Below are 14,670 nucleotides of genomic sequence, written 5' to 3'. Positions count from 1 at the left end.
GGGTGAACGCCAGCGATTTATTTGCAAGCAGCTGTGTAATGTCAAGAATTTATCAATCATTTGAAGCAACCTGAACTTTTTTTTTTTTAATTTTACATAATAATTATCTGTCTCACTCAGCAGTAAAAAAATTGTAAAATATACTCCGTAGTAATTTTTTTTTAATTTTTGTACTGTAGAGTATCTCAAAAACAACATTTTCCATGTAAATTCTTGTAACGATGAATTGAAAGTGTATGTTGGTGCAGATACACGCGTACATAGATAATATTTTACACTAGCCCAGCATGTACATCTTCTAATGACGTATTATCACCCCGAGTGAAATCTTTCACTTATTTTTCCAGTAGCATTCTGTAATTATAGACAGAAATTTTAACGAAGTTTTCGTGTCCGAGTTTCGTATTATAAGTAGAGAACCGAAAAATTCGCGGGTTTAATGACCTTCAGGATAGACTCCAATATCCTCTACACACTCGGGCAAATGCCAACTGTTCATTGGCTGCTGACTTGTGAGTCGTCTCGACTGGTTTGTCTGTGATTCGATCCTTCTTTGGTTGAGGGTTTATAACTGGTTGAGATTCGTCCAGATGAACAGTAAGCCTATAGCAAAATTATCTAAGAGGTATATGTGTTTGAATTCTAGCCTATCACCGAATGAACCCGCGAAATTTGCAGGTCTCTAGCTATGCGTGACTGGCGAGTACTTCCCCCTGCCGAATGTGCTCCTTCCTGCCTTTGAATATATATACTGTATAGAAGTCGCCAGCCCAGGTTAAAATTTCTAATACGGTTTTGAGGTAGTTGGTTAATTCACCGCCCGCAATCGCCACCATCTCTAGGGCATCGACTTGTGGTGGTCCCTAGCGGACAAGTTTCGAACTCTTCAAACACCCCTTCCCCCTCATGTTGAACGACCTTGAGCTGCAGTGAATGATATGTTGGGGTTGCGGGGAATGACAGCGGGCGACAGTGCTGCGCTCTAACGTGTAAATGACAACTAAGACGATACAGGGCGTTACGGCAGCGCACTGCAGCGGTGAAGTTCCCAAGCTGCTCATCATACGCTTCTGAAAAACGTAGAGTAAATCCTATCCACTCGCAACTTCTATGCAGTACATATATTCAAAGTTCCTGCGGAGTCCGTGCCCGAGGTGCCTGGAGGTCGTGGCAGCCGCGGGGTTGCCAGCTCGCGCGCCGGCAACACCGCATCCCGGCTCGAGTCCGCCGCTCGACCTTGACGGCGACACTTCCGCGCGCAGAGCAGACTCGCCGACAGAGGCGCACAGACCAGCGGTGCCAACCGAATAGCTCCAACGACACGGCAGACAGCGCCACTATGCAGTAGCCGAAGAGAGCATTAGCAACAATGCAATAGCCGTTGCCAGGAGACGAACGAAGCATCAGCAAGAATGCAATAGCCGTTGCCAGGAGACGAACGAAGCATCAGCAAGAATACAATAGCCGTTGCCATGAGACGAAGAAAGCATCAGCAACAATGCAGTAGCCGTTGCCAGGAGACGAAAAAAGCATCAGCTAGTTATTTATTAAAATCATAGTGTTTGTTAATAGTAGTTATTAAATATTTATGACGTTATTTAATGTATGAATTAAACAACAAATAGTAGTAAAACGTAAATTATTATTTAATATTTATGTTTGACTTGATGTAAGTTTTTGTACATACGCCATTGCTAAGAACTTTTTCTGTTGAAGAAAAACTAAAAAATAAATAAATAAAACCCAAAAAAGACAAAAAAACACAAAATCAAGCAAAAAAAATTGCTGTTGTCAACTAGGATATAAACACCACAAAATATTCCGTAACAGGAATATGGTCAACAAAACAAAGAAAAACAAAGAAAAATGTACAAAGAGAACGAAAAAAAAAAACCCCCACAAATGATGACGACACAGAAATATTGAACCCAAAAATTTCAGCACAACGGTTGAAACGAAACAAAAACACGACAAAACGAAAAGACGAAACAAACACAATAGTTTTCCAAAACGGAATAGAACGATAAAAAAACCCCACAAATGATGACAGCACAAAATATTGAACCCAAAATAATTCAACACAACATTTTTGTGCTGTCATCATTTGTGGTTTTTTTTATCGTTCTATTCTGTTTTGGAAAACTATTGTGTTTGTTTCGTCTTTTCGTTTTGTCGTGTTTTTGTTTCGTTTCAACCGTTGTGCTGAATTTTTTGGGTTCAATATTTGTGTGTCGTCATCATTTGTGGTTTTTTTTTTCGTTCTCTTTGTACATTTTTCTTTGTTTTTCTTTGTTTTGTTGACCATATTCCTGTTACGGAATATTTTGTTGACAACAGCAATTTTTTGCTTAATTTTGTTTTATTTATATATTTCTTATTTTTATTTTTTTTATTTTTTCTTCAACAGAAAAAGTTCTTAGCAATGGCGTATGTCCAAAAACTTACATCAAGTCATGCACTCCCATTGCACAAATCTTTCAAAGATAATAATATTTATGTTTGTTAAATGTGGTTATTTACGGTAATTTGTTACCACCTGATCGCTTCTCTAGTAAATTAAGAAATTAGCAGGTATACGATATTATAGTATATTATGTAAAGATGCACTGTTTACAAAAAAAAAAAGTTTCAGCATTCTGAAATTGTATCGCGAGGTTCCTGGGAATAAACAAGTATTGGGGCGAGAATGATAGTTATTTGGTGCCTCCGTTCGCGCTTCCAAAAAAAAGTTCACAATCTACACACACACACACACACACACACACACACACATATATATATGTATATATATATATATTCCGTCATCACGCACTTCCTATCACGTTACTTGATTGTGGGTTCGCAGATGGCAGTGTAGTCGGTGGTTGCATGCGGGCACGGGAAGACAACGCAGGGTTGCCAGACTTCTGGCTTTGTGGTCGTTGACCGTGACAGCGCGGTCCGTGGTTGGACGAGGCCATCCAGGAAGCGGCAACCTTGTCTCCTCGCTGCTGAGCTCTTGTTCCTTGCTAGACTTGCGATTACAAAGTTTCATGATTAGTAGAGCCACGCGTATTTACAAACTGGAAATATATGCGTTTTAAATTACCTCTAGGATGAACTCGGGTAATTTACAAATACTCATTGGCTATTGCCCCGTGACTCCTGTTTACTGAAATGATTTTGATTAGATATTTCTTTGTTTGGAAGGTTATCCATTGGCTCAGAGTCCTTCAGATAAACTCTGGCCCAATTACCGAAGCAACAAACAAGTAACCGTATTTGGATTCTAGTCTGTCGCTATTGCATTGTTGCTTATGTTTTTTTTTCTTCTCCTGGCAATGTCTATTGCATTGTTGCTAATGCTTTGTTCGTCTTCTAACAATGGCTATTGCATTGTTGCTAATGCTTTGTTCGTCTTATAACAATGGCTATTGCATTGTTGCTAATGCTTTGTTCGTCTTCTAACAATGGCTATTACATTGTTCCTGATGCTTTTTTCGTCTCTTTGCAACGGCTATTGCATTGTTGCTGATGCTTTGTTCGTCTTCTGGCAATGGCTATTGCATAATTGCTGATGCTTTCTTCGTCTCCTGGCAGGGACTATTGCATTGTTGATGCTTAATTCTCTTTGGGGTATTAATACAGTCTCATTCATTCGATGGCAGAACATTATCAATGCCTATGAATAAATTGTGGTGTGTTTTTTGCACTATAACTCAATTATATTTGCAGAACTACAAAATCTGTCTAGAAAAATGCTCGATCACGTCTAATTTATATATCCTACATAATGTAGAATTAAATTAAAAATCATTTATTATAATCAATCCTAGCTTTGGTATTTACAAAAATCAATTTTCTTTATGGTTTAAGTATTTCAGCAGTGAGTAATAGTAATTGTTAATTATTCAGTATTGATTGAACAATAATTATTGAAATCATGACGTATTATTTTCGAGTAATAATTATGCTAATTCATGTTTTATTTAGAAAAAAATTGACTTATTTATTTTGCTCTCTCTGCCATTTCACCCCTTACGATATACTTACTAGTCGAGGTTTGTATTGCCAAATAAATTTAACTTTTATCACATGTACCGAGTTACACTCGCTATTTTTTTTCACTTCGGAAGGGTCACTTCCCCAAATGAAACCCCGACTAGATTAGCCATTTCGCATATTTCGTATATTAAATCATGGAGATTAAAAAATAAACTGTTCTAATGCTAACTCGAGGCTACCGAGCAGTTTGTAATGTATAAATCTTTGATGAGGGGGAGGGGGGAAATGTACTTAACGGAGAAACACGATGGTATTGGTGGATGTGTTAAAACTACGGTTATTCGTATTATTTCCGCTTCAAACTGGCCTCAACGGACCTTGACGTGCTCTAGTGTCTACAGAGTGTTAATTAGCCACTGCCATCGTCGGTCTGTTAATCAAGGTTGGCAACACTGTGGGGCAGTTGTAATAAAATTACCGCACAATTACTGTACACTAACCCCACCCCCTAAAAATGTGCCATAAGTTAGTGACCAATAAAGAAAAGGGTTTTCTTTCAACAACTTAGTAAAATCAGAAATATGTTTCAAGCAAAAATAATTAAATTAAATATAACACAAAAAAAAAATAGTCTTCGCTGTTTAAATATAATAACATAAATGTTATACCGTTCATTTTACTTGAGTTTTAAAACGTTTTGAAGTTAAGACTCTTTCGATAATATGTATGTTAAAATAAAATCTGCGTGGTATTTCTGAGAAGTTAAATATAAAAATACTGGCAAAATGTTTTAAATAACAATACATAAGATATGACTGCATGTACACAAACCTATATTACCGTATGGCCCTACAGTTACCGCACGGGTTGGCAACCCTGCTGTTAATCCTCCGGTGGATCAAGGTCACAAGGTCACAGCTACTCTCTGCTTGTTATTGGCTCAGTACCGCCCCGGGAAGGTTGCAAGAATCTTGGGCCAATCAAAGTAAAGCACGTTATATAAGCTTAGAAACTTCCGTGTATGCTCGGGTAGATGTCTGTTCGCTGGTTGCTGACTTGCGAGACGTCGTATCTGGGTCGTCCATGATTCAGCTGTTCACGATTACCCAGATGAAATGTGACCGCCCAGTGATAGAGACACGAACATTTTACGAATCTGTTACTCTCTGTCCGGATTGCGTATGGCTGTGTCATCTAAATTTTGTTATTTTTTTAATTGTACTAATTGTTCTTCAAAACGTTGTAAAACCACCCATTTATCGCGGGGAAATTCGCTCATTCATTTCGCGATAGGCTGAAATTCAAATACTTATTGCTCAAATGTTGCTTCTCTTATTGGCTCACAATTTGTCACGAAGACTCTTGCCCACTTATAAATTCTCACCAACGAAGTTACGTAGTCGAGGTGTCTCACCAGTCGGCATCCAAAGAACACGTGTCATTTCCCCGGGTATGTATAGTAGAGTTCACTCAAATCGCGAAAGTTTCCGGTCGCTACTGTTGAGACGCGTCACGCATAGAGACGGGAAAAATTCGCGATTTCGATGACCTCTAGGATAGACTCCACATTCCCCTACACACTCAGGCAAATGCCACCTGCTCATTGGCTATTGACTCGTGACACCTGTCAACCGGGACCCTTGCGATTCGATACTTTTTTGGTTGAAGGTTTTTCGTTGGCTCAAAGTCCTTCAGATAAACTGTGAGTCGATCACAGAAGCAATATAAAGATACAGTTGTTTGGATTATAGCACATCATTAGAGCCACGGAATTTTCGCGCATTCATTTAGTCGCAAGCTAGGTTGCAAACCTCCACACTGTCGCACTGTGTTCGTGATTGGTCCGCAGTTATCTGGACACGCCCCTCTACGACCGTGAGCCAACGATGTCCAGCAAGGAGAGGAGTGAGCGAATCAGTTAGTGACAATTAACAAGGCTAACAATGTTCTCGCTAAGAAATCAACCAATGGGAAAGTAAACATGGGTCGAGCACACCTATAACTTTGAATTCTATCCTGAGGCCAGAGGAATCCGCGAAATTTCTGGGACTGTACATATCATGAAATGAACCCGCGAATTTTTCCGGTCTCTAGTCACGCATCAGTAGCCAGTGGCCCGAGTGTGCAGAGGACTGAGGACTGAGGAGTCTAGAGTCTATCCTGGAGGCGCCGACCCACTGCAGCTAGCGCGCCCGGCGGCGGGCTGGCTAATTAGCGCGCCGCGTACCGTTACCACGGCCCAGGGCTGCCAACCGCGACACACTCTGTCCGGGTACGCTCGCCTCCGCTGAATCAGGGAACCAAACTACTCATCGACACTCAGCGAATTCGTAAATAACTTTTCGTGAGCAGACCCCACTCGGATATCTCGAGCGGTTTTCATATCGCGTTGTTTCTCCTGAAGCTCTGCGCACCGTGTGTGTGCCATGGTTGAAGGGGGAGGAAGAGGCGTAAAGAATGCAATTCTCCCTGCTGTTGAAAGCAACATGACGTCTCCAAGAGGAGAGAGTGTCGTTCCTCGCGGCAGATAAGCCCTCTGGCCGCGGTGTTTACAGAAGCCAGTGGACCGCTAATGGCTGCTGCGTGTCACGTGTCACGTGTCTCATCCCGGGGAAGCCAGCGGCAGTGTTTCAAATAGACTCCATAGATAGCGCTACTGCGGCTACCTGGTTCTTTTGGCAATTCATAGAGAGCGCTAATACAATCAAATATCAGTTGAAATTTTTATACCGCAATTAAATGTATGAATTAAATAAATAGTAGTAAAAATAAACTTCAAATTAATATTTATCGTTTGTTAAATAAGGTTTTTTTTACGATAATATATTACCATCCTAATAGCTTTGACAATAACGGAAGGAAATGAATTTAGCAGGTATAATATAGTCCATTATGTAAAGAAGATTTTAAAACGAAAAGGAAAAAAAAAACATTTCAGCGTTCCCAAATTGTATCGAGTATCCTGGCAATAAACAAGACTAGATTTTTTTTTTTTTTTACCTAACTAAAACTAAGTGTATTTTGTTTGGGAGGGTCTGGGTTAGGGAAGACTCTAGGTGCGTCCCAGGCCGAAGCCTTTACGCCTATTCATGCTGGGTTCAAGTCATGCAGACAAGGGAGCATGCATCGTGTGCTTGTTCGGGGATCTCGCAAGTCAAAACTCGGCGTAGTATCCATGGAGGTTCAGTTTTTTTTTTTAAATTACGAAGACGTCTTCGTTTATTTAGAAAAGTCAGTAAATTTACTGCAATTTCCAACAGAGCACGCGCCGTTTATTCTGGCGCGTGATCGCTGGTCTAGGCGCACTTGCACTTTCCCGCTCCGAACTGCGGCTAGATCACGACAGAACCAGCCCCCGGACTGATTGGAGTGTTTTCCCAAGAAAGTCGGCGCACGCAGGCTGCTGTGATTGTGCCTTCACGTCTCGGCTCGTACCACTCTCTCCTCGGCGAACAGCTGTCGGCCGTTCGTCATTTTCCTGTCGCTCTCGTCTGTAGCTCTACCCCCACCCTCCACCCCATCCACTTCTGCTATAACGTCAGTACGCACGTTTCGCAATAATCATACAAGCGTAGTCAAATTATTGATGATTTTAACAATGAGCCTATATATATATATATATATATATATAATAGCTATTATAACATTGTTGCAAAATGAATTAAGGTTTTACTCAAATTAAAAAAAAAATAATTATCAGTATAGATAAAAGTCGGTGTAAGTCTGAGAAAAATTATGAAAAAAATTTGCTTTTGTACATAAAATAGCAACGCTATCTTTGATATTTATAGCAACTTTAAAATTACGTTGCAATTTTTAATACATAGCTCAGAAATGCAACAGAGATAGCGTGTTAACCGTTTTAGAAGGCCCCCGCCTACCCGGGCACACACGCGGTGCGCAGAGCTTAGCTTCAGGAACAACAACGCGATTTCAAAACTACTCGAGATATACCCGAGTGGGGTCTATGCTTACGAAAAGCATTTAACAGTTCGCTGAGGGCCGAAAAGTAGTTTTGATTCCGGATTAAGTTTATAAACTGTAATTTTATAAGAGATAAAATTGCTAAAAAGGAGTGTTTTCAGAGTAATTTTTTTTAGATATAAAACAACCGGTACAGATTCTTGAAAGCACTTAAGGTTTTGGTCACCGCCCAAATTTCATTGTTGTCCTGTGACGACGAGAAGACTGCGCGCCAGCTCAGAGGAGACACCGCGCTAGAAGCACCAGCGAGCGTCGCGCTTATCATCCCGCCTTGCTGGCGTAGATACGCCCCCTGAGTAGGCGGGCTCCTTAGCTAATAGAGGACGGGCCTGGACAATAGTTGGGGCTGGACAGGACAGTTTCTACCACGCACCACGCCAGGGTGCTTGTCCTAGCCTCCTCTGTTCTGCGGCTGTGTTCTTTGCTGGGGCTCGTGAAAGCAACACCCTCTAGCGGGCTGCAGTGTAAACAACTACAGCCTCCCTGCGCGATTGCATATTTATATTTCAGTGCCTTCTCCCCTCTCCTCCCTCTGCTACAGGCAAGGCGGTGTTGTAAACCCAGGCCTCAAATATTCATTCTGGTGTGTCGCCCCTGCTGTCTGGCTTTGTTTACAGCGACCCCTTCTGTACAACCCCCTTCTCTTTCGTGGTGTCTCCTTTGTTAGTGACTGTATACAGGCGCAAGTCAGAGTGTGTTTTTAGTAGAATTTTTTTGTAAATTAAAAATTACGACACTGTAGTATGTTTCGTACGTTTCGTTTACAATATATTATAAAACATAATTTCTCAATATTTTAACACAGTTACTTTATTTATGTTTTAAGGCTAGGTCCTACACAGTCAATGTTTTTTTCTTTCTTTTTTGTTACTTTTTATTTCAGTGCTTTTTATAAAAAAAATTTAATTGATACCTAAAGTGCATGCCACGAATATTTTCAACATGTTTTCACTCAGTGCAAACTCGTATGACTATCATTACTCGTCACAGTAGTGTACACAGCGCACAATCGCTCTGTATGGGCTGTGGGTACCGTACTTCGTACAGCTGGGCTGGTGGCTGCCGCCGTAATTACCTGGGCGGTAGACAGGGGGATGTGGTTGGGGGGGGGGGGGGGGTTGCACGTTAGTTCCGCCAGTGCGCATGCGCCGGAACCTCTGGCCAAGGGCAGCTCCGCCCCTCGCGGCGAGGGTCGCTGGTTCGAGTCCCGCCACAGCTCTGGGGCGCGACATGGCAACTGAAAAATCGCGCGGTTGAGAAATATAAATACAACATAAGAATTTCTTAAACATAATAACATATATACATAACTAATATTTACGAATATTCTTGGTTCAGAATTCTATGGATTGGCAAAATATACTTTGGAATATTTTTTTTTGCCAAATGTAACTTATTTTGTTAGCTTTGAAATAAAAATGGCTGCAAAGCAAAATTTTGTGTGTACTTTTTTGCTAGTGTTTTTTTTTTTCAGTAGAAACTGAGGTTGTGATTTTCAGCGCCCAAACTTTGTGTTTATGCAGTTTTCAAAATTTGAAAAAATAAATCTTAAACGTAATACAGCAACGAACGACCACAAAAAAAAACTAAGTCTGCCAACTTTTTTTTTTGATTCTCGAATTTCCAAAGAAATTAGTTATAGCAATGAGTTAGTTGCTTTGCTTTGTTATGTTCTTCAAATAATTCAGGCAATGGGGAAATTTGATTTAATACAGTTTGTTTGTGCCTGGTGACGGGAACAAATGAAACGTCGCAACTGTTCTCACTTGAAACCTTCTGTGTTCGTCTGTGCTGTCATCGTTGTGTTGTCCATGGTACTTGTTTAGTTTCATCGTTGGTTCCGTTTTTCCCACATCAGCTGATTCAGTTTTGTATTCTGTGAAATTTTATCTTCATATTTTTATTTATTTTTGTTTGTCGGAATTTTTCCATTACAAAACAGTGCAAAACTGCAATGGCGTATGTCCAAAAAAAAACTGCAGAACGATTCACTTGGCAGAATCGATTCATTTGAATCATTTCCGTGTAATGATTCTTTCATATCGTTATTTCAGTTCTGACCACCGACGACTACAGTCAGAACTCGTTCACCCATTCCAGTATCGTTACGTCTGGGCGGCTGGCATTGTCTTACGGCCGGTTATCGCAATCTGGTCGGCTGGGATGGCTGGCGTTCAAGATGTTACAATAACTTGCGTGAACACATTTAAAAGCTCTCACCGATAAATTTAATATAAAAAAAAAACCTAGTCCATCCATGAATAACTGTAACTCGATACTAGGTACTCATGGGCACACCCCCACTCCCGCATATTTTCTCTGCTCAGTTATAGTTTGCTCTTGTGAACACGAGGACACTGAGATTACTGGAGTGCTCTGACTCCTAACGTCACGAGTCAGCCTGACCGGTTCACTTTCCTCGATCTCAAAGAGCCGGTTATTTACATAGCGAACGATTCATATACTACGTTCGTTCGCTCAAAGATTCGTTCATTTTTAACGAATCGTTCACGAAGGACACATCATTAGTCCCAAGTGATTCCGCAGGGGTTTGACCCTCCCTTCCGCACTCCATCTCACAATATTACAAAACTTAATTTCTCACATCTGATTAGGGTTTTTCATTTTTATTTCTTACGAATTTCCTTAAATGAATCGACTTCAAACTTGAGCTCTCTGGTAATAACTACTATTTTTAACTCTCTTTATACGGGTTTCACGAAATACCTAACCATCGTAGAAACCAAAAATTCAGTTAAATGGCGATTCCCCTCTCCCTCCCTCCCTTGAACTGAAAAATAAAAACTGGGAAGATAACAAAATAATGTACTCCAGTCCACATCTGACGTATGAAATCGGTTTTTTTTAAAATTAATTATTTGAACTTTTTACTGCTACCGTATTAAGTTAATTTCGTTTATTTAGTTCACACTTTTACAAAAAAACTTATGTTCGATTATTTGTTATGAACTAGCTGTAAGGGTAAGGGGCTATTATAATTTTTACAAATATGTGACTTCCCATCGAACCACCCAGAACCACGCCCCCCCCCCCCACTCCTATTGTAGAAGCTTGGTCTTTCACTCACTTGATTACGTGGGTAATTATTAGAGACCGGAAAAATTCGCGAATTCATTTCGCTATAGGCTAAAATACAAATAGTTATACCTCAGTGCTGCCTCTGCTATTGGCTCACAACTCACTTGGTTGACTCTGGGCCAATGAGAAACACCCAACCAACGCTTTATCGAATCACAGGCTGCAACGTTGGTGCGTCTCACAAGACAGCAGCCAATGGGTGGGTGACATTTGACCGAGAGTACGTATAACTATGGAGTTCATCCTACAGGTCATTGAACCCGCGAATTTTTCCGGTCCCTAATAATTATTATTAGAGACCGGAAAAATTCGCGAATTCATTTCACGATAGGCTAAAATACAAAGAGTTATACCTCAGTGCTGCCTCTGATATTGGCTCACAACTCACCTGGATGACTCTGGGCCAATGAGAAACACCCCAACCAACGCTTTATCGAATCACAGGCTGCTACGTTGGGGCGTCTCACAAGACAGCAGCCAATGGGTGGGTGACATTTGACCGAAAGTACGTATAACTATGGAGTTCATCCTACAGGTCATTGAACTCGCGAAATTTTCCGGTCCTTAATTATTATTCATCTGAGAAATTTATGGACCTTTATATAAGCCTCGAAATTCTTTAGCTATCGCACATAGTGTTCAATGGGCCAGTACACAGCTACTGTACCTTCGTCGCCACAGGGGTCACAGGGCTAGGCCCCTTCCACTCTAGTCGACTAGTTAGACACACGGGTGTCGAGCAGTGCAGCTATGCAGTCCAGTAGCCACCTCTACCGTCCCCCTTCTAACCCCTACCACTTGACTCGTCTGGTTGAGTCCACCGAGGTTGTAATGTGGAGCAGTTTATTGAAAAAAAAAGTTCGTAGTAGTCCAGTGACATGAGGTGTGAGGAATACAACGATAAAATCAAAAGGATCGCAGCTTTTTTGTAACAACGGATGAACCCCACACTTTTCTTGGACCGTGTTTCCTCCTGTTTTTCCTTTCTTCTTGCGGAGAGCAAGCACGAAGATAGCTCCTGCTTCCTCGGGTTCTGACATCGCACCGACCTGCTGTCGGGAAGAGAAGTCGAGTCCACAAGTTGCCTAGTTGCGGAATTAGCCCGAAAAGAGTCTCCTGACGGCAGTCAACCAGTTGAGAGTCAAACCAGGCAACTTGGTTGAATCAACAGGAACACCCCTTAGTTCTCACGAAGTGACTCGACATGGCGACAGTAAGTTGACGTCGCCGCAGTGTGTTCCTTCGTGGCGTGTTGTCGCTCGACTGTGCCCCGGAAGAAGACAGTAGGTTGGCTGGCCTGCCGGGCCTTGTCTCCGAGCGCCAATCACAGCTCCCGTTGTAAACGCTCGACTTTTCTTTAACGTGTCTGATCACGAATAGCATTCAAGAGTCCCTGTACTTATGTATCGCCTCTCTGGCCGGCTACAATCGCCGAAACGTGTTTTTCAAAGAAATTCCATTGGTGTCGTAACTTTTTTTTATCCAATGTGACAAATGAAAAGGCGATTACAGGTTCATTATCTCCCACAGAGGTGTGATATTTAGTGAATGTTAGTGTACATTTTATCCTGTAGACATTTTTTTAGTAATGCATGTACAAATTAGGCAAATTAGCCATGTACGGAACGCCCTAAGTGGTTGTGCGGCGGACTCGGTGTGACGTATGAGGTCTGTGTGTCTCAGGTTCCGGATAGCGGCGTGGCCGCGGGCATGGACTGCCTGCCGCTGCAGAGGTCGCCCGGGCCCTTCCACTACCTCATGCACGAGCAGGCCAAGTCGCTGGTCGCCCTGCAGGTGAGTGCTACCCCTACCTCATGCACCCTTCCACTACCTCATGCACCCTTCCACTACCTCATGCACCCTTCCACTACCTCATGCACCCTTCCACTACCTCATGCACCCTTCCACTACCTCATGCACGAGCAGGCCAAGTCGCTGGTCGCCCTGCAGGTGAGTGCCCTTCCACTACCTCATGCACCCTTCCACTACCTCATGCACCCTTCCACTACCTCATGCACGAGCAGGCCAAGTCGCTGGTCGCCCTGCAGGTGAGTGCTACCCCTACCTCATGCACCCTTCCACTACCTCATGCACCCTTCCACTACCTCATGCACGAGCAGGCCAAGTCGCTGGTCGCCCTGCAGGTGAGTGCCCTTCCACTACCTCATGCACCCTTCCACTACCTCATGCACCCTTCCACTACCTCATGCACCCTTCCACTACCTCATGCACCCTTCCACTATTTCATGCACCCTTCCACTATTTCATGCACCCTTCCACTATTTCATGCACCCTTCCACTACCTCATGCACCCTTCCACTACCTCATGCACCCTTCCACTACCCCATGCACAGATCATGGAGAAGGGAAAATGTCCCGGGTCGATGCTTTTTGGTGTCAATGTCATTGTACCATTACTGTGGCGATGTGTTTTAACCAATAGAACTTAATAATTGGCTCATGCACATCAACACAGTTTACAGCATGTATGTCGATTATAAACCGCAGCAAGCAACCAACCTACGCACCTGACTTACAGCTCCGCTGAAATTGCTTCCATATGGGTAGGGGCCTGTTCTTTTCGCGATCGCGATTAAACGACGATAAACGCGAAATCACCGTTAAATAGTAAATACAGTTTTTACGCGAAATCGCCATAACACAGCGTTTTTACACGAAATTTTGTATTAAAACGCGAAATCGCAGTGTTTTTGCGCGAAATTTAAATACTGGTTAAAGACTTGTCTCGTCAATGGTAAACAAACACCGCAACATGGCCGCCAAACATTAATAATAAATGAACTAAAGCAAACAAAAGCTTACACACGCTCACGTTATAATGTTAAACCGAAAAATATACTGTAAAAATACGCAAAACTACGGCGTTTATTTTCCTTTCCGGCATAATGTTTGGATAGATAAGACATACAGGCGAAGTTTTAAAGCGTACACACACCGCTCGGGGCACTGACGTCAGCTTAGAACAGCGACACCGGATAAATACAAAAGCAAGCAGATGATTGGGCGAACGGTGTTTGGAACAGCCTTACGTGAGTGGCCATATCATGTCCGCCGGGGGCGCTGGCATATAGTTGGAACAGCGTCGTAGTATCAAGCAGATTATCGGGCGAACCAGGCACAAGCCTATATCGCGCCAAAAAGCGGAAAAATGTAAACAAATATTAATTTTCGAATGGTGTGACGATGATGATTAGTTGGCCAACAGTTTTTATAGATTTTGTTGGGTCGTTACCACAACGCGGAAATACTATAACGCCGAATGTCAAAATTGACCATAAAGCCGAAATACCATAACGCCGAATGTCAAAATTGACCACAACGCCGAAATAACAACTGAATGAATTTGTGTGCGTTTCTAATGCACCTTAACGCCGAAATACCACAATCAAACCTTACCTTACCTTACCTTACCTTACCTAACCTAACCTAACCTAGTCTATCCTAACCTAACCCAACCTTTGTGGCAGCCCTGTAATGACATTTTTCAGCGTTGTGGTACACAGCAGTTTTCTAGCTGTTGTCGTTGTGATCAATTTGGCATTTCGGAGTTGTGATGCGTCCTAGATTTTGTTAAAGGAATTA

The 14,670-nt window shown here is 42.2% G+C and overlaps 1 protein-coding gene across 3 annotated transcripts in view; it reads left to right on the top strand.

Annotated features, from left to right (window-relative positions):
- LOC134539760 (uncharacterized) overlaps positions 1–14,670 on the top strand; it is a 132,494-nt gene that overhangs the window by 90,955 nt on the left and 26,869 nt on the right. For all 3 annotated transcript variants that reach the window (XM_063382039.1, XM_063382037.1, XM_063382038.1), the window contains exon 2: positions 12,751–12,861. In XM_063382039.1, coding sequence (XP_063238109.1) covers positions 12,751–12,861 — 111 coding nt within the window. The remainder of the gene's footprint in view (positions 1–12,750; positions 12,862–14,670) is intronic.

The sequence above is a fragment of the Bacillus rossius genome, chromosome 15 (assembly GCF_032445375.1).
Source record: "Bacillus rossius redtenbacheri isolate Brsri chromosome 15, Brsri_v3, whole genome shotgun sequence".
NCBI classification, from domain to species: Eukaryota; Metazoa; Arthropoda; class Insecta; order Phasmatodea; family Bacillidae; genus Bacillus; species Bacillus rossius.
The sequence above is the reverse complement of the archived record's forward strand: the minus strand, read 5'-3'. Positions and strand labels throughout refer to the sequence as shown.